Raw genomic sequence first — 19,875 nt, 5'->3', positions numbered from 1 at the left:
GGGGACGCGGCGCGGCCGGAACGAGGGCTGTCACCGCAGCAGCGACAGCGGGCGGGAGCACTGCGGGGAGCGGCCGGTAGGCCCGGCACAGCCAGCTCTGCTGTGCAGCCAGGGAGGGCAAGCGCTGCCCCGGGGACCGGAGCCCCCAGCAGGGGGCAGAAGCGCTGACTGAGCCGCTGGCGGGGAAGGGGCTGCTCTGTCTCGTTGCCTGGGCTGTGCGCCGCAGGGGCCGCCCCGGGCCCGCGGAGCCTGCCGGAGCTCCTGGGGAAGCACAGGCCCCTGGCGAAGGTGAGTGTAGGGCTGCGTACCTGAGCGGGGGTGGCTGGAGAATGCTTCGTGTCCTGTCTTTCTCCTGTACCCTCACCCTTTTCTCCAGTAAGAAGAGAGCACCGCAGGGTCAGCAGTCTTCCGCGGTGTTGTTTTCATTGCTGCAGACAGCATTGTGCTTTTTACTGCTTTGTTTTCTTTATTCACTTCTAACTCGGTCTCCCAGTCTGTTCTTCCTGGTGCTCTATTGCTTCTCCAGCTTTGGCTCGTCAGCTGTACTGTTTTCTCACACTTCACTGTTTGTTTAATAGGAGTTTTTGCTTAATTAAAGCTTGTAGCAGATAAAGTGCAAGTGTATACATTTAATTTTTAAATATTGATTTGGAAGTTGAGAACTGAACGAGCCAAGTGCTCACAGTTAGGTGTTTGTTTCACTGTACATGATCTCAATTTCTCAATGCATGTACTCTGAATTTCAGGTCTGGTTTTCTCTGGATGCTGCCAAAGCTGTGGGTCAGCATGTGCCTCTTCCGTTACTTATAAGAGAACCCACACAGTGTATTTCAGTGATGATTTTGCTTCACAAATCGTTCTAAACCCTGAGTGGATACTTTGCTAGTAATACGTCAGTGATCAGTTGATATCTCTGGAACATCCTAAACTATGAAAAGGTAAAGAAGAATGTTGTCATCTTCCTTTGTATTTTACAAAATTACCTTTTTCCAGTATTTTTCCTTAAGTTCTTTATATTGCATATGTAGAAACTCTCTATATATTGTACTGGTTTTTATAAAATGCACACTTTAGGGGAAGGAAGAAATTAACAGGTGTGTTTCTCTTCAGTAGTTAATGTATGATAAATCACTATTTGGATGTGTAAGCATGATTTTATCATACCTCAGCTAAGACTTAGGCCAGCAAATTGTCCAGGATATTTCTTGACTGGCTTATTTAAGTTTCAGTTTACATTGAAGTGCCCAGCTCTTCTTGGAGTTCACGTCCTCAGTAGATGAATAGTTGTTTGTGTTGTCTTAGTGGTGACTAATTAGAAATTGTATGATCAGTGTTGCAGAGAACGAAGACATGGCAACCATTGCTGTTGGAAAGAAAGAAGTCCCTAGAGATCTAGATCACTGTGATATCCCATACTATGTTTCTGAATTTGTGGAAAGAGAAGTTGGAAATGACTATGATTCTCTGAGGAAGCTAGACAACCTTATTGATAAGCTATCTGAGAATAAAAAGCAGTTAGAAGAACAGGTACGCATCATTCTTTCCTCCGTGCCCACCCTTCTGTATATGGTTTATGACTGATTAAATAACTCAACTACATTAAAGCATTGTATTAATATCTGAAATGGTACTACTGTACATAGTGCAGTGTTTCTGTGTCAGACACAACGCTTCTCTGTGAATGTAGGTCCTTACAGTTTCATCAGAAGTCCCTAAAAGAATTCAGAATGCCTTGAAGAATGCAGAAGATTCTAAGAAATCTCTGAGTCTGCTTCTAGAGGAAGAAACGCTTCTATCTGAGTCAATCAATAGCCACTTGGAGAAAGCTCAGCCCTGGATGGAAGAGCTCCATGTACTGATTAGTCAAGTGGAAGAGATTGAACGACACTTGGCCTATCTTAAATGGATTTCACGAATAGAAGAGCTGAGGTGAAGTTTCTGAGTACTGCTTGTGTGTTCTGAGACTAGCTTGTCCATCATTAAAATGTTTTAGATTTGAGAAAGTTTAATTTTTCAACATATCAATGATGATTTTCTGTTACCTTTAATGAATTTTTGGCCTTGAATTTCTTGTATTTTATAGTGATAGCATTCAGCAATACCTGATGACCAACAATGTTCCAGAGGCAGCCAGTACTCTTGCATTCATGGCAGAACTGGATATTAAGCTTCAGGAGTCATCTTGCTCACACCTGCTTGCTTTTATGAGATCTACTGTTAAATTCTGGCATAAAATTCTGAAGGACAAGCTGTCAAGGTAGGAGATGCACTCTCAATCCCTTGTCTTTGCCGTGTGCTGTAAGTCTGTGTTAAACGGCTTATCTTGTGTTGCAGTGACTTTGAAGAGGTCCTAGCCCAGCTTTCCTGGCCATTTGTGGGGCCACCACAGTCTCAGGCATTTGGTCTTCCTGCCCCAGCCAGTGCTCCTGATGTGTACAACAACCTGGAGATGCTGTTTTGTCAGCTTCTGAAATTGCAAACCTCGTATCCTTTTAAGTAGCTGTGGTGTATTTTGTCAAGGATTATAAACTTTGAGATATGCACCTTCTCAAGGAGTATTATTGGAGATTGTTCTCCCTAAAAACAAAAGATAATTTGAATATGTTACTTTGTTATTAATGTTAGAATGTTTCTTGTTTGTTTGGCACCTAACACTTTCTGAACAAAGTTGTCATGTCTGGCAGTAGCAATATTGTACCTCCAAGTCATCAAATGTAGTGGTCTCCTGGTAGCTGACAGTTCAGGTTTGGTGGGGATCAGGCCTTACATGCTTCAGTAAGGCTATCCATGTTAATGAAAAAAAAAAAATAAAAAGGTGGTGTATGTTTTATTTTACACAGTTAATGCTTTTCTTAACCTTATTTGAAATCAGTTTTAATTACTTCAGTATGTCCCATCCCAGAAGGAAAAGAGAGAAAGCTAAAGATGCGTGTCTCAGAAGGAGACTGCAAAAATGGGAGACTAGAGAAGGGTTTTCCTTGTGCAGCTTCAGGAGTCTCCCTTTGAGGTTAATTAGGAGGCACTGCTGCTCCTTCAGTTCCATTATTTTGTGAATTAAGTAAAGCATGGCCAAAGCTCAACCAAGCAATTTTTCCTGGAGTGGTTGTGACTTTTCTTTTTTATCCTGGAGTGGGAAGGTACAAGGCCATTCTGCACAACCCTGAGCTGATAACAGTCTTGATTTCACACACTGGGTCCCTTAAACCAGTTACATGAAAATGGGAAATCATGTATTGCATTTATTAGTCTTGTGAGTCTTCTATTCTTCTTTAACAAGTATGAATAAACGTGTCTGGTGACAGCCTCTTTGTTTGATACTGATGGTGGTGGGTTTCTGTGTTTGAGTATCCCTCATATTTGAGGAATTGTACTGATTGGCTGAAGGCAGTATTATGCAATGATGTAGAACTAAGAAGTGTTCATTTTTATAAACCAATTTTATTGAAATTATGATGTTGGAAGAATTAAAATGTTTTAATTCATCCTTGACTTGTCAAACTTAGAGATGTACTGTTAACCAAACCTAAACAGCTGCCAGAGAAGTACTCTTTACCCCCATCGCCACCAGTAATCCTTCCAATACAGATTATGCTGAATCCTCTTCAGAAAAGATTTAAGTATCATTTCACTGGAAATAAGCAAACCAATGTTTTAAACAAGGTATGGGAGAAAGCAGTTTTGACTGTTTGGGCTTTTTGAAATTGCTTGGTTAAACAGCAGCTAGATTGCTGTATTTACACTGTGTAGCTTTAACACTTTCCTTCCTGAAATTAAGGTTCTTCAAAACTGTGCAGTTCTTGTGCCTACATAAGCGTGGGCAGATACCAGGATAGCATAGAGAGACCTTTCAGAGGCACAAGCGTTTTCTCTGGGCCAGGTGATATTTCCCCCTTGCCCAGATCCTTTAGAAAGTGTTATGACACCCTTAGACTGACTCCTAGCACTTCAGAAGTTCTGAATCATTTTTCCTGTCTCCTTACAAACCATTTTGCACTCAAAGGCTGTAAAAAGCTGGGGCTTTGATTCTTGGCACTGTGTTTAGCTGCCTTCATGTAACTGAACATGGTGGATTCTACTGTTGGTATATGAAATTTGATTAGTCTAAAAGTACTGATATATAATTAGTTTCCTCATTTACATTTATTTTAATTGACATACAACAAGAGATGTCCAGTTTATCAGTTGGAAGTTTACTCACTTTTTATATGAATTATAGTAAAAAACTGAGGATTTTAATCTGAGTGCTATCACTGGAACAGGTTTCAATGCATTAATGCTGCAGTAATACATCAGGCGCAGAGTTTGAGACCTGTTCAATTGTACTGACTGTACAAGACTATAAAACTTGTATTGACAGTCTTTGGTAAATGTAAATATATTTGCAATCTTGATAGTTGCTACTACAATCCTGTTTCAAATAACGTTAAGTATATTAGTGGGTAAGAGGTTTTTTTAGACATGACCAAAATTATTTCATAAGCAGATGGGAAAATGATGTTCAAGAGATGAAATTTGTGAAGAACAGCAGGTGAACAGCCATTTTTCTAAAAACTTTGTAAAGAAAAGTTTACAGATGATCGAGTGTCAGATCAGGTCATCAAAAACTGCAGACTGAATATTAAGGTGTGGAAAATGAAAAAGCTTAAAGACATTAAAATGTGAAATGAGAAGGTGATAGATTCCCTGCTTCCAGGGGAAAGGTGGGGTTGAGGTTGGGTACAGTGACAGTAAGAACAGAGCTACTGGGAAGACTTCTCTCAGGAGTGCATCCTTCTCACTGTATCGAGAAATACAGACAAAAGAAGCACAGGAAGCAGTATATGAAGCAGAAAAGAGGAGCTTATGAGTAAGAAAGCAGTAGAGGGAGGGAGATAGACAGATAGATAGATAATAAAATTGGAGCTTTTGCTTGAAAAGAAACAGAATAATTGGTTCATTTAAATCAATTCACATCCAGAAATACGTCTCTGATGCAACTTTTATGGAAAATCAAAGCTAAATAAAACACAGTGAAAGACTTGAGTGATCTGAGATCAAGAGAAGGCAGGGGAAGAGACTAGTATTTTTATAAGCTTGTCTTAATATATATTAGTATAACTTGAATAAATGTTGTTTGGTGCATTTAATAATTTATTTTCTGGGTTTGTTTGGTTTGTTGTTTTTTTTAATTAGCCTGAGTGGTATTTAACACAAGTACTCATGTGGATTGGAAATCATGCAAAGTTCCTTGATGACAAAATCCAGCCAATTCTGGACAAGGCAGGATCTTCAGTGAATGCTGGGGTGAGCACTTCCATGGGTTCTATATGTATGAAAGTGTAAGTCAGCTTCTGACAGATGCTTATGTGAGCCCACTTCACTGCTTTTACTGAGTATGTGGCGAGACTTCACTTAGTCCAGTAGCAGTTTATGTACATGTTTGCCCATGTCAATACTTCCTATCTCTGATATTTTATTCATTTGTTTATTTCAAAAGCTTGAATTCTCTCGTGCTCTGGTAATGCTGATTTTGGAGAAGCTGGCTGCTGATATTCCGTGCCTGTTGTATGATGATACGCTCTTTTGTCACCTTGTGGATGAGGTACTTCTATTTGAGAGAGAGCTATACAACGTTCATGGTTATCTCAGCAGCTTGCCCAGTTGCATGCATATTCTGTCAGAAGAATCCTGCTTCCAAAGGTGGCTAACAGTGGAAAAAAAATGTAAGATATGCAGTGGATTTTGTTGGCTTTTATATTGCACAATCAGAAAGTACGTGTTTGCTTATACAAACAGCCTTCTCAAATAGGATAAGTCACTTGGACAGAGCTGCGACGTAAGATATGTATTTTTATACTCTGTGATAGTGTCCTAAAAATAACAAGATTTGATGAGGAAAGTCAGAATTTTAGTTCTTTTGGCTTTTGAGCATTAAAAGCGTACACTTGGGTCATATGTCTAGATTTACTGCCATGAGGATGGATCCTCCAATTTTATTTGAAGAAGAAAACAGATACTATTAAGTATAAATCATGCCTATTGTAAAAACAAGTAGTGATAGGACTGGGGAAATGGCTTTAAACTGACAGAGGGAAGATTCAGATTTGGCATTAGGAAGAAACTCTTCACAATGATGATGGTGAGGCGCTGGCACAGGTTGCCTGGAGAAGCTGTGGCTGCTCCATCCCTGGCAGTGTTCAAGGTCAGGTTGGACGGGGCTTTGAGCAACTTGCTCTAGTGGAAGGTGTCCCTGTCTGTGTCAGGGGGTTTGGAACTGGATGATCTGTAAGGTTCCTTCCAACCCAACCCATTCTGTGATTTTTTGATTAAAAATTTGTTAGATTCTAATAGTGTTTCTCTAGTTGTGGGATTCTTGCCCCTAAGCTGTATGGAATCCAGTAGGCTTAGTTTTAGACAAACATTGTATTTATGTGAGATTGGACTTTAAATTGAAATAAGGAGAGGGTATTACATTTTGAGAAATTAAGAGGAAATATATTGGAAAGGAGCAAGCCAATTATGAAAAAAACCCAAACAACCCCCTCCAGTCAACTGTGATGTAACTGTTAACAGCATTGCAAATAGAAATTGAAGCTGGTTTGTACCAAGCCTTTTACAAACCCCAAACGTACCAGTACCTTTTACAACCCCAAAACATCGAATTCAACTTACTGGAGATAATGTAAATGTTTATATATTTTAGAGGGGAGGGGGGGTGTTAGATTTTTTCTTTTTGGTTGTTGTTGTTTGTTTAATGTTTTTCTTTAAAGACTTGAACAGTTGACAAGTTTTGTGTGCATCTCAGTTGCTCTTCAGAAAATGGACTCCATGCTTTCATCAGAGGCTGCGTGGGTATCACAGTACAAAGACATCACTGATGTAGATGAAATGAAAGTCCCAGACTGTGCCGAAACTTTTATGACTCTGCTGTTAGTTATAACGGGTAATTACTAATCTGTGAGCATTGCTGTTCACTGTAATGAACAGTAAAAACCCTTCAGCTGACAGACCTCAGAGATAGCCAGTGTGAGCAGTAGTCACCAAATAATGTTGCAAAGTTGTGATGTTTGTAATTTGCTAGAAACTTTCCTGTTCATTCTGTAGTTTGGCCAATCACTCACATATGAACAATCTTCAGCTTTTGACACATTGACTAAATAAATATAAAACATACTGTTAAATTATCAGCATATTAAAACTTTCTTATACTTGAGAGAATATAATTTGTTACAATGCAGTTATCAAAAAATCCTACTATTCTTTTTGACTCTGTGACAATTTAGAAGCCAGTAAGTAACGTCTGCTTCCTCAGATCAGAACATACAAGAGCAAGGATGTTTCTTTTTGAATATTTCTTTTAGAAAAGCTTTTATTCAGTGTTGGAAAACTTAAAAACATTTTATTAATGTCTTTCCAGACAGGTATAAGAACCTTCCAGCAGCTTCCAGGAAACTGCAGTTTCTGGGCCTACAGAAGGAATTGGTTGATGATTTCAGGATACGATTAACTCAAGTGATGAAGGAAGAGACTAGAGCTTCCTTAGGATTTCGATACTGTGCAATCCTCAATGCTGTTAACTATATAGCAACAGTGTTGGCAGACTGGGCCGACAATGTAGTGAGTAATTGCTTTACTTGGAAAAATAAAAAAAAATGGACTTTGGATGTTTGTTTCATAACAAATATTTTATTTTCAGCACTGTTTCTCCAAGTGTATTCAGAAGAAATCATTACTGCAAAAACAGAATGAGATATACATTCAGATTTCGTAAAAGATGTATAAATAAAGAGAGATTATTGTTGGAGATCTAAGCTGCATTAATTACAGACTTTCTAGGGCATTGCGAAGAGAGCTGGGGGAATGGAATAATGTGAACAGACAAGAGAAGTAATATCCTTTACATGCTTTGTATTGTGAAAAAATAGTAAGTTGACTTTGGAGATCTCTGACAAGTATTAAAAGTATTGATGCTGAGGTGTGTGCAGCAACCTATGCATGATGCTTGAACCATTCTTGTGGCAGGTTAGCTTAAATGGATCCAGCTTGCGGATCTGCCTTGCAACACGTTACAGGCGCTGCTCAAAAAAGTCACTCACTGATAACTGGTTGTTTTGCTACAAGAAATCTGGTGAGGGACTTCTTTTCACAAAGGCATGTAGTGATAGGACCAGGGGAATGGCTTTAAACTGATAGAGGGGAGATTTAGATTAGATGTTAGGAAGAAGTTCTTCCCTGTGAGGGTGCTGAGGCCCTGGCACGGTTGTACAGAGAAGCCTTGGCTGTCCCATCCCTGGCAGTGTTCAAGGCCAGGCTGGATGAGGCTGAGAGCAACGTGGTCTAGTGGAAGGTGTCCCTGCCCCTAGCAAGGGGGTCCCTTCCAACCCAAACTGTTCTGGGATTCTATGATAATAGCCTGGTGGCAGTATGGCCATGCTGTCACATTTCAGCTTTTCTATGGTTATGGGTACAAAAGGTCAAAAACTCCTGTTACACATGATGTGTATAAAAATAGGTATTGTGCAACGCAATATGGCAGCCTCTTTTTGTCTTCCCAGGCAACTTTGGCTCTAGCAGTAGATAATCTTGACATGGCAGGACAGCAGCCTTCATGTTGTACAGCTGTGTCTAGCTAAGTGTCTTGATCTGCTTAAAAGCAAACCCGAGAAGTTACCAGCCCATAGTGTTGTTACCATTATGTCACATTACATTCCGATTTCTTGCTGTTGTCAGCCCAGCAAATTTATGATTTAATGAATGATTATTTCTAAAACAAATTACAATTAAAGCTTCTAGGTTACTTTTGCAAACATTGAAAAGGACAAAATCTGTTGTTTTTCTTTTAAAAGCATTCTGCTGTCAATCTTAAAATATCTTTTTAGTATTTCTTTAGCTCTATTCCCATTACCTATTGGCTGTTGCACCTGAAACTCTTATCAATTCCACTAGGACAAACTGCTAAGATTAAACCACCATATTTTGGTTTTCACTAAATCAGAGCCAAGGGAAAAGATATGAAAATGTTTTTAAAATCTTTAGACTTTTAAGTTTATAAATGTGTCAGAGAGTGTTTTCTAGAGCTGTGTCTATTAAAGTACCAATGGAAAGTTCCAATGGTAGGATTATTTTCTGAGGTATTCAGACCTTGCTTTGTTTCTCTAGTTCTTCTTGCAGCTCCAGCAGGCTGAGCTGGAGGTTCATATGGAAAGCAATGCTGTCAGCAAGCTCCAGCTAGGGCAGCTGGCTTCGATGGAGAGCTCTGTCTTTGATGAGATGATTAACCTCCTGGAACGCCTGAAGCATGACATGCTGACTCGCCAGGTAGATCATGTCTTCAGAGAGGTCAAAGATGCTGCAAAGCTGTACAGAAAAGAGAGGTGATTCCATCTGTTTACTCTCTTCCCATATTACAGTATTATGTCCTGATAAAAATACCAAGGTAAATAAAGGCAGGAGTAGGTAACAGGCGCACTTTTTTTTTCCTGAGTAGGAATGGCACAGGGTAGAAGTTTGGTAAAATTCGTCTTTAACACTTACTTTATTTTAATGTTTTGTTTTCTAAAGTAGTTCCAGAGTTAGTAGGTGCATTAGCTTAAATACCCTGGGAAGCATTCTGGATCCTTCTAGTTTGGACAAGAATTACTTTCTTTGTAGTAGTACTGAAGAGTTAAGTACAAAGAGGCCTGTAACGACTGTTCTGTCGTCCCAGACTCACAGGGCTTCTTGAACATTCGCTCTGGAGTAGGATTTCTGAAGTACTTCATAAAAGGCATACAAATCCTCCATGATTTTCTAGGTTAGATGGGGTTTTCTGTGAATGGCATGTTCAGAGATTGATAACTCCAGCATGAGTTTAATATTAAATGAATTTTAAACATCAGTAGACTGTGATTACTGTTAGATTTGAAATGGGAAAGGAGAAATCTCTGAACCATTGTAAGTAGGATTTTTTTTAAAGGATAATTTTACCTTCAACTATTGTAATATGAATAATTTCATTGTAATGACTTGAGTGTGATGATTTCTTTCAGATGGTTGTCTTTGCCATCTCAAGCAGAGCAAGCAGTGATGTCTCTGTCAAGCACAGCTTGCCCAATGTTGCTGACCCTGCGAGACCGCTTACTACAACTGGAACAGCAGCTCTGCCACTCGCTGTTCAAGCTTTTCTGGCAAATGCTTGCAGAGAAAGTGGATATATACATCTATCAGGAAGTAGGTATCAGCAAAACGTGAGCTCTGCAGTGCAGGTGGGTGTCAGTGACTGCTTTAAACAGTGGATGCACCTCTCTTGTGTTTGCAGATAATTATGGCAAATCATTTCAATGAAGGAGGAGCAGCCCAGCTCCAATTTGACATGAGTAGGAATCTGTTCCCTTTATTTTCACACTACTGCAAGAGGCCAGAAAACTACTTCAAGCAGTAAGTAGGCAAACTTCTGATCCGTTGGTATTTCAAAAGTGGATGTGCAGATGAATACACATTCTATGTATCACCGAGAGTTTTTCAGTTAGATTTGATCCACACTTAAAATGTGTGGATCATTTGGGCTTCCAGTGTTTACAGCCAGGAAGGTTTTGATTCTGCGCCATGTACTCACACAGCAGTGGGCTGTGGCATGTGGTATTCTGTGCAGTTAGGATGTCTAGATAACTTAACTTATGGAAGGAATATAAATATCACAGACTTCTGAAACTGGGGCCTAAGAAACTACTTGAAGATGTAATTACAACACTAAACTTTATTGGTAGAAGAAAGACTACTTTAAACTACGGTCGTGCTCGGAATTGCATAGCAGTCTAGTTGCTTTCACTGATGAGAAGCAGCTACCTTCTTTGTGGACGTTGTTAAATAGCACTCAGTCATTTAGAGAGTTCAGTGCTAAACTTCTGGGCTAATTGGGGCAGAAATCTTAGTGTTTTCAAATCAGTATGGAGCATGGCATTAAGTCTTTACCACTTGGAAGGCAAAGATTCCATATTGTCATTTTTAATTAGAACATTCATGTAGCATCTTCAGGTTTAAGTCTTGAGCACATCACCTTTATACAGGTAGTTGGTACATATTACTCTCAGCATAAGAGGAAACAGGTGCACAAAAGAACCATAAAAAGTAATGCACAATGGGTACATGGCTCTGTCACATTTAGATTAGAAACAATGTGACAAAGACAGGGGATGTGTTTGCTCCCTGATGGTATTAATTAGGGAAAATGTTCAGATTCCAGCAACTGTCTGTTAAACTGTGCTCTTAAAATACACTGTGTAAGAAGGTGCTAATTATCTTAGGGGAAAACGCAGATAGGGAAAGGTAGACAGGTTGAGTGGTAAATTCTATCCTCTATTTGTAATGCTGGTGGAAGAAAGAGTCAAAAGCCATGCAGAGAACTGGGAGGCAAAACACTGATGCTTAGGAAATACACATACATGAGGGAAAAGGCTTAGTGTGAACAAGTACACTGTTTGCCTTGATCTAAGCCATACTTTTCAGTTCAATACTTTTGAGCCTTTTCAGAAGTCCATGGGGATGTTTTTGTTAATCACTGTATGCACAGAATAAAGTGTATTTCATGGGTGCTTCTTATATTAATCCATGTAACTTCTTTTTCCCTCTAGCATAAAAGAAGCCTGCATTATCCTGAACCTGAACGTTGGTTCTGCCTTGCTTCTGAAGGATGTACTGCAGTCGGCTGCAGACAATGAGACATTCAAGCCAAACCAGCCCTCTGCAACAGCAGCACTAAATGAACTTGGAGTTTACAAATTAGCACAACAAGATGTTGAGATTCTTCTCAACTTGAGAGCTAGTTGGCCAAACACAGGAAAATAAAGACTTCTTCAGCAATGGCTAAGAGCTTGGTCTACATTGCTTATTTCAAACAAAAGCAAAACAAGTATGTTGTAATATGCTTCCTGTTTTCAAAATGCTGTATGCTGAGTGACTGGTTTCATCTCATGCCTTGTTGTATTCACCTTTAAAACCACTTCAGAATGGGATTGCCTTGGTTTCCAACTGTACATATCTTTTCTACAGCCACTTTCCCAGTGCATTTAGAAGCTAAAACTGGCTTCATCTTGAAGGAGTATGTCTGCCCTGCCAATGTGTGTGCTTTAAGTACACCTGTGTATGAATGATGTGGGCAGCTCCTCCCTGTGAACTGATCCACCTTCACTTGAACACGTTTTACAACTCTACAGCCCAGGTAATAGGTGTTCTGTGTTAAAATGTGTATAAACTTGAACAGAGAAGGTAGGAACAAAGGACTGTGTTAATGGGTTGTCTTTATTCATCCTAATTATTTTTTTTACAACTTTCTCCCTAAAAATTACATAAATATGGTGGTGTATTAAGAAAAGCAGTTCTCAAATGCCACTCCTCCATGAGGTGGTAATCATGAACAAGTTCTTGCCATTGGTCCTTTTCAGGTGGTTGCTTTGACAGGGTGGGGGGGAGAAAAAGAGGGTACTGCTTAAATGAGTTCTCCACTGCTGCCAAACCAGGAAAGAATTGAGCACGATGCCTTTTTTAATACGTATATCAGACTGAAGCTAATGCACAGCCCAGCTCTCCAGCATCCTTTTCTTCCTAAAAAAAACCAGAAAATTTTGGTCAGATAGCACTGAGGGTTATTATTTTGATTCCTTTCAGAGATTGCAACAGTTACCAAGAAATTGCCCCTAGAACCATGCCTTGACATGAGAAATCATTGTAACTCCGAGCTTGTTTCACCTACAGCTGTGGTACCACCCCTGCAATGCTGCCTTGCTGTTTCACATTTCTAAACCAGGATTTGACCCCCTGGGCCACCTGATGGCGTCTGTCTGACCTGAGGGGCAGCTGATCGAGAGGTCTGCATTGAGGAAACCGCAGAGCAGGGTTTGGGTCACGTTGGTCACTGACTGACCCCATTAATCCTTGCAAAGCCAGTCCTTTAATTACATAGTTTTATCAAAATGAATCTCAGTCAATTATCCCCTGTGCATATCCCCCACCCAGGAGCCCTTTCAGTTAAACTTACACTTCCTGCATGAATACATCCAGGGTGATAACTGCGTTGTCTTCAATCTGTAGATCCTCAGTGGTCAGTCCCAAAGTTTTAAGAGCTAGAGTTAGGGAAAGAGAATTTCCTACATTAACCTCAAAGACTTGCCTAACAGCTTGAAGTGACCTAGGTATAATAAAAGGGAAACAGGTAACTTAAAAATATGTAACTTTCCTAACTTTCGGGTTGTACATACGGAGATGTGCAGATACATGTAAAATAAACCTGGGTGTAGCTTTGAAACTGTGTTAACGATTCAGTGCAGACAGACACCGTTATTTGGTACGTGCCTTCCCTGTACTGCGCTGCCGTTATGTGGCCTTCTCCCACCACATCCAGCAAGCCGAACATGGCGACCACGTTGTCCTCGTCCATGAGGTTCGGGTACTCGCCCTCGGCTCGCCGTCCGGCCTTCACCTTTTCCAGCGCCTGGATCAGGAACTCGCGTGGCCTGTCTGCAAAGAACCAACATCCCGCACGGACACAGGGCCCTCAGCCGCCGCCGGCCTGAAGGCCTCGAGTCCCCTCCCTCCGCCCGCATCCCCCCGCTGCCGTTCCCGAGGGCTCTGCAGCCGCCCTGCCCCGCGGCGCCCACCGGGCCTGTGGTAGAGCACGAGCGCGCTGAGGCGGTGCAGCAGCTCGGGGAGGCGGTGCCGCTGCAGGTACTCCCGGCCCCGCTGCTCGCCCGCCGCCATGCCGCGTTGCTGGGACACCGCGACCGTCAGCCCGCCCCGCCCCTCCCTTCCCCGGGCTGCCTGAGGGCGGGCGGGAGGGAGCCGGAGCTCATCGCACACGGAGGAGCGGGTAACCAGGAGCCGGAGCTGCGGCTGGGCTCGGCTCGCGGGGCGTGAGGCGAGGCCCTGGGGGCCCCTGAGCGTTGCTGACTGCGCAGCCCCGCTCCAGAGGGTGGGAAGGGGAAAGCAGAAACTTCACTCGCGCAGAAGTCAGCACCGGGACAGCAAAGCATCGCTCCCAGCGCGTTACCGGCGTGCACCGCAGCCGCGCTCCTGCACAGGGAAGGTGAATCGCACGCTGTTGTTTTTAACGTTTATGCCAATCTCTCGCCTTCAGCCGCATCTCCCGCCGCAGGCGGTGGGTGCACGCAGCACCCTCCGCTCCCGCCCATCCACCGACCGCTGCCTGGGCTCCCTTGCTAAGGGTGGGCTTGGTCAATCCCAGCACCTCGGCGAGGACAGCGAACTGCTCAGCTGCCACCTAGTGAGTGAGTGTGCGTGCTCAGCCGAGCCATAGAACAGTAGAATCATAGCACGCTTTTCGCTGGAAGGACCCTAAAGCTCATCCAGTTCCAGCCCCTGCCACGGGGGCACCTCCCAGTAGAGCGGGCTGCTCCAAGGCCGGTCATGACCACTGGTACGATAACGCAAACCACTCACTAGCAACGGAGAAAGGTTACATTTAACAGTCATTGTTGAGACTTGCAGCACAGCCTGATGAAGAGGCACCAGAGCCTTTTGTGGTGCTACCCCGTGTGAGTAGGCGAAAGATAATTGTGTCCCACTAAAAAAAACAAATCAAGCAACTCTACAAAGACATTGCCATCTGCCACCAAATAAAAATAGGCAATGATAAATGAGCATAGAGCAAAGAAAAGCAGCATTCCCGTGAAAAGTCTAGCACTACGTGTATGGAACTATTTGCCAAAACTAAAATACTACAAGACATTAATAGAATTCACCTTAGATTCCTTAGAGAAAGTGTGGGAGAAAGGCAGCATCCAAAGCTGCAGAGACTGCACAGCCGTGCTCTGCTATGCCCTGTAGTGTTTTAAAGTGATGAACTGCTTCCAGCCTTGATGAGTGCTGGAGGAACTGTAGGTTCGTAACTTACCTCGCTTGACAGCTGCCTGGCAGTGACAGAAACCTGCTTGTCCCAAGGAATGCAGTTCATAGGTACTGCACCCATCCCTGCACTTGCCTTTTCTATGCCTTTCAGTAGGATTTGCAAAGGTTTTGTCCTGAAGAGTGGTGGAGAAAGTGCAGATTGAAGCGTGGAGAAGAAAGTAAAGCTTGAGCTGGGCAGAGAGGAGGAAAAGAGACATGGTAAATACTTTGAAGAAACTGGGAACCTAAGGGTGGGAAGAGAGATAGGAAAAGAAGGAGCAGGTGAAAGACTGGAGAGAAAGGTAGGGAGGCAGTTTGGGACAGCGAAAACAGCATCTGGCAAAGGAGGTTTCTCCTTTAGTGGTCAACAAAGATAACCAGTATGAAATACGTATGTTGAAGGCTGGAATTCTATGAATAAACCCAGGAACTGCAGATTGAGGTGTGTTTCTCTGAGGAATGGTTCAAAAGAATCACTAAGAGCAAACCCCAATTTAATTTACAACTAGGAAAAGTATTTTAAAAAATCTGTTTCACTAAGAAAGCCCAATTTATTTCCTTGAAAAATGTTCTGGTAATGAACCATGTGGTTTATTATCTACACCTGGCTCCATCTTTTCTACAGTTACCTATCTTGTAGCTGAGGACAGCACTCAGACCCCTCTCCCCTTCTTAAGGTTCTTAAGCATATCCTGCTATACTGTATGCTTCAGCTCCTGATCGTGTTGGTGTCACTCCCCAGCCTCACTCCAGTGTGCTGCATCTTGTACCACGGGGGCCCAAACTGGCCTCAGCTGTGCAGGTGCAGGCTCACAAGGGATAGGAGCAGCAGGTGACAATGAGCTCCTCTGACTGCTGCCCACGTTCTCACTGCTGGGTGAGGCTGTGGTGCCAGCACAGTGAAGGACCCCTTTCTGACTCATGTTCAGCTCATCCGCTGGCCCCTCTTCCTGCAGTCACTTGGTGACACGGGGCTGTGCCTCCCGCCCGGGTGTAGGACACTGCATTTGTCTCTGATGAACACAGGGAGGTTCCTGTCAGCCCCATTTTCCAGGCTGCTGAGCTCCCTGAAGGACAGCCCTGCCCCTACTGTATCAATCACCTCCCTACCCCCATCTGTTGTTACCCATGAGTTAACAATCCATCCCAGCATCCAGGGTGGCAGTGAAACCCTTCAGTGTTATCTGGCCCAGTATTAACCCCTGAGGCATGTTACTGGTAACAACCAACCACTTGACCTTCAAAGAGCTCACTGGCCCTGCAGGCCCTGACATAGAGCTGATTTGCCACCCACCTCACAGTCCATGCCATCGATCCCTATCTCTCCTATTTACCGTAAGAATACAAAAGCAGATGGTGCCGAAGCCTTGCTAAGGTCCAAGCAAGCACCACTCGCTGCTCTCTGATCAGTACCTGGAGCCAGTCATTTCATCACAGGCAGCCAGCTGGTTGGTCAGACATTGCTTCCTCTTGGTAAATCCACATCGTTTGGACATGGCTTCTGGGAGAGTTTGTTCCATAATGTGCATGGGATTGAGGTTGGGTTGAACAGCCTGTAGCTCTCTGGGTCTGCCTTGAAAATGGGCATTGCCTTTGCCTTTTCCCAGTCCTTAGGAACCCTGTTCCCTGTGATCTTTCAAGGGTAATTGTAGCCTTGCACTGATAGCAGCCTGCAGCCTTGCATCAAGCCCAGCCTTCCCCACAGATTGGCGTGGATCCAGGGTAAGTAGTCATTAGCTCAGGCTTCCTCTTATGCTGGTAGCACCTCAGTCCCTAGGCTTTGCCCAAGGATCTGAGCACAGTCCTTTTGAGTTAAAACCTGAAGCAAAGGCAGCACCAAGTGGTACCTCAGTTGTTTCCATGTCCTTTGGTCAGCTGGCACACATTTTACTTAGCCTTCCTTCCACGTTCAAGGTACAGAGTGTCCTTCACATCCCTCACTAATTCCAGCTCCAGCTGAGCTTTGGCTTTCCTAGTCCTGCTCCAGCATGCCTAGGCAGCATTTCTGTACTCCTCCAGTGCAGCCCACCCCTGCTTCCACTGTCTCTATACTTGCCTTTTGGATTTGATGTCAGTTAGGAGTTCCCCATTCAGCCATGCTGACCTTCTCCCATGTCTGCTCAGCTTCCTGCATGTTGGATTGCACTGTTCTTGTGCTTCAGCTGGCTCCCTTGGGCCCTTTAGGGCAGCCTTCTGTGGGATACTGCCAACAAAATGTCTGCAGGAGACATTTGCTCCCCTGAATCCCAGGGTCACGATTCAACTTCCTCACTTCCCTCAGAACCTTCAGCTTTGCTTTCAGCCACTGCTGCCAAGGTTGCTGCCAGTGTCAGTGTTCCCAGCCAGCCCTTCCTCACGTGTGAGCAGCGTGTCTAGCAGAGCCCTGCTCAGCTTGTGCAGCACTTCTGTCAAGAAGCTCTCCTTGGTGTACTGCAGGGGTAGCCTGGATTACTCGTGCCTCTGCTGTGGTGCCAGCCCAGCCCACAAGAAGAAGAGCCTGCAGCCGTAAGGCTAAGCTGTGAGTGGCTTTTTTCTTCAGTCAACTGCAAAATAAAGACTAAACCTGCCACCAAAAATCATACATGGGAAAAATGAAATACCAGGAAGTAGAAAAGTCCTTCCAGTCACTGTTTCCGAGTCAGAGGCTACAAAAATGCTCGTTTAGCATCAGGAGATGTAGTTCATACAGAACCAGCCACTTCCCAGTTCACTGAAAACCCAAGGAATTCTTATCCTAGAACCATGGTGGGACTCTTGCTGAAGGCAAAGGAATAAGAAGTTGCTTTGCAGGAGCCTTCATTCTTTGAGATACACAGCAATTTTGTTTACATGTGGCTCTGAGCCTACAGCTGTTAAGACCACAGATATTTTTACTCTAGCAGTGTCTGTAGAGTGAGTTCACACCACACAGGGTGGTGGTGATCAGAGATCCATCTCCATCGCCTTGGTTTCTCTGACCACCCCCAGTCAAAGAGAGACACTGTGAATAGAAAGGCTGGGCATGCAGTTAGGAAGCAAAAGTAAGTGTGGGTTATGTGTCTTCAAAGGCTCGTGTTACTGATCAATAGCCTCAGTCTTTTCCTGGTTTTGACCATAACTCCACATGTCTTTTTTAATAGCAGTGCTTCAGTCAGTGCCGTGTAAAAGCAGCTACTAGAAAGAGGTCTTGGAGCACTTCCCGATGTCTGCATTGATTGCAAACATGCACTTGGCTTGGTCTAGGGTAAGGAGCACAAATGGAGCATTTGAATGTTTTTCTTCAGAAGCATCCATGCTCAGGGTGAAGCTGCAGGCCTTGGAAGTCTCTACAAAACAACATGAGTGAAAACCAGCTTTCTGCACCTTGCTGGTGTCTCCTTGGTAATGAAGCAGCAAGCCCAGTGTGCTGGTATTACTGCTCAGGCTTTGTGGTTCAAACACAACTCCTAAAGAGAATTAACACGGAAGGAGTAACCCCAGGGAAGTTAAAAAAAAACCCTATAAACACCACCCTCCCCCCCCCCCGCAAACCAACCAAAAAGCCCCAAACCACAGGACAACCCCTCCCCCCAGCTCATTATATGGTCAAAAATAAGGAAAAAGGAAAGCAAACAGTTGCAGTTTAAGAGTGGAGCTGATCATAAGGGGAAGTTTCTTACATAGGCTGTGCAGAGTACCTTCAGAACTAAGGCAACAGGCTTCTATATTGTGTGGGATATAGTGGGTGGGAAAGGCTAGAAGGCTGGGCCTGAGTGATCCTTTTCCAGTGACCTGTCTGCTTACCCATGACACAGCTCTCAAATCAGCACTATGATGGTGTGTTTTCTGCAGTGATGGTTACTTACCCTGTCACCACTTCCTCCTCTGCCTCAGCAGGGTTCAGGCTGGAAATCAGCTGACAGACACGGGACTTGCAGAACTTCACTCACGAGTTCATTGTGGCCATTCACCGTATTTATACCAATGGGCCTTTACACCTGTAGCATTCTGTAAATACACTTTGTTCATGATAGACAACTGCTCTGAAAAACTGGTCTCTTGCGGTGTCATGTAAACCACATGAGTAACTGCTCCAAGTTAATCAAACCCAGATTCAATTTCGTCCTTCAGGCTTGGGAAGTCTGCAAAGGGACAGCTGAGTGTTGTGCATCATCTCAAATCCCTACTGGTGTCCCACCCACAAATCAAGTTCTCCTTCATCCTGACTGTTTTTTTTGGCAAGCTCCGCTCTAAACAGGGGAAGCTTCCCTAAAGCTTTCCTTCTCCCTTCTGTGGGGAGAGCAGGTGACAGACCAGCTCTCAGTATCTCTGCAGGTCAGCCAAAAACAACCGAAAACCACACGCAGAAGAATCCAGCCCTTGTCACTTGTGGTGCATTACAAATGAGAATGAGAGTATCCATACCATCTACCATGGATTCTCCAATCAACAGGCAAACAGGGACCTGCTGCTGAATTATAACAGCTTTGTCTTTCTTCTGCATCAGAAAGAATGCCCTAAAAGAGGTCTGTACTTGTTATGCGTAGTAGCTCTCAAGAGGTATTAAAGGAGCAAACCAGCATAAAAATTTGCATGCAATAAACATTCTTGTGTTCTGAAATCTGAATCCGTTGCATGAATCTCCTCCAAGTATTTCTGGACTCAGTATTTGGCATTTCTTCCAGTTGTGAATCCTGACAGATCTGGAAGAGTAAAACAGATACTGGGCACACACACCAATGACTTTCTGCTAAAATAAATAGTTCTGTGGTAAAACCAGAAGCACAAAACCTAGAGTGCAACGAATAAAAAGTTACAGTGTGCTCTGCTTCCCTCTCAAACTGGTGGCATTTAGGGCATGTTGGATAACACAAGCAAAAGAGTGAAGAGTACTGCTGCAAGCAAAATACTTGTATAACCAAAAAAAGGGTGGGGGACACCAACTCCAAATAGAGAACAGCTTGTGAATCATTCTAACAAACCTGCAAGCGCTAAAGAATTACTCGGATTCCTACTTGGAAAACAATTTCAGTGGTCTTCAGCCATTGCCGGCCATGGGCA

The 19,875-nt window shown here is 43.4% G+C and overlaps 2 protein-coding genes across 2 annotated transcripts; one reads left to right on the top strand and one right to left on the bottom strand.

Annotated features, from left to right (window-relative positions):
* The first annotated feature begins 159 nt into the window (after nucleotides 1–159).
* On the top strand, nucleotides 160–11,824 carry RINT1 (RAD50 interactor 1). Its single transcript, XM_061366283.1, has 15 exons — nucleotides 160–288; nucleotides 747–938; nucleotides 1,332–1,527; nucleotides 1,688–1,929; nucleotides 2,084–2,257; nucleotides 2,335–2,484; nucleotides 3,504–3,660; nucleotides 5,173–5,283; nucleotides 5,477–5,702; nucleotides 6,785–6,922; nucleotides 7,397–7,596; nucleotides 9,139–9,353; nucleotides 10,008–10,188; nucleotides 10,277–10,395; nucleotides 11,589–11,824. The coding sequence occupies exons 2-15, from the start codon at nucleotides 931–933 to the stop codon at nucleotides 11,800–11,802; spliced, it is 2,331 nt and encodes a 776-aa protein (XP_061222267.1). The 5' UTR covers nucleotides 160–288; nucleotides 747–930; the 3' UTR covers nucleotides 11,803–11,824.
* A 425-nt stretch (nucleotides 11,825–12,249) lies between these two features.
* On the bottom strand, nucleotides 12,250–13,783 carry EFCAB10 (EF-hand calcium binding domain 10). Its single transcript, XM_061366284.1, has 4 exons — nucleotides 13,611–13,783; nucleotides 13,306–13,470; nucleotides 12,992–13,076; nucleotides 12,250–12,558 (listed from the first exon to the last, which is right to left on the bottom strand). Exons 1-4 carry the CDS (start codon nucleotides 13,708–13,710, stop codon nucleotides 12,522–12,524), a joined length of 387 nt encoding a protein of 128 aa, XP_061222268.1. The 5' UTR covers nucleotides 13,711–13,783; the 3' UTR covers nucleotides 12,250–12,521.
* Nucleotides 13,784–19,875: the final 6,092 nt, after the last annotated feature.

This window comes from Neopsephotus bourkii, unplaced genomic scaffold (genome assembly GCF_033783945.1).
Source record: "Neopsephotus bourkii isolate Nb327-2 ecotype Australia unplaced genomic scaffold, CSIRO-AGI_Nbou_v1 NB_1328, whole genome shotgun sequence".
Classification (NCBI taxonomy): domain Eukaryota; kingdom Metazoa; phylum Chordata; class Aves; order Psittaciformes; family Psittacidae; genus Neopsephotus; species Neopsephotus bourkii.
The sequence above is the reverse complement of the archived record's forward strand: the minus strand, read 5'-3'. Positions and strand labels throughout refer to the sequence as shown.

What these genes read in the sequence shown, in the direction of transcription:
- EFCAB10 (XM_061366284.1), bottom strand. Translation starts at nt 13,710, where the DNA reads ATGGCGGCGGGCGAGCAGCGGGGCCGGGAGTACCTGCAGCGGCACCGC. An exon ending in CGTGCTCTACCACAGGCCCG is followed by an intron (nt 13,471 to 13,610) that starts GTGGGCGCCGCG and finishes GGTTCTTTGCAG; the next exon opens with ACAGGCCACGCGAGTTCCTG. An exon ending in GATGTATTCATGCAGGAAGT is followed by an intron (nt 12,559 to 12,991) that starts GTAAGTTTAACT and finishes GGTTTTTTTTAG; the next exon opens with GAAGAAAAGGATGCTGGAGA.
- RINT1 (XM_061366283.1), top strand. An exon ending in CTTCTGAAATTGCAAACCTC is followed by an intron (nt 2,485 to 3,503) that starts GTATCCTTTTAA and finishes TGTCAAACTTAG; the next exon opens with AGATGTACTGTTAACCAAAC. An exon ending in AAGCTGTACAGAAAAGAGAG is followed by an intron (nt 9,354 to 10,007) that starts GTGATTCCATCT and finishes GATTTCTTTCAG; the next exon opens with ATGGTTGTCTTTGCCATCTC.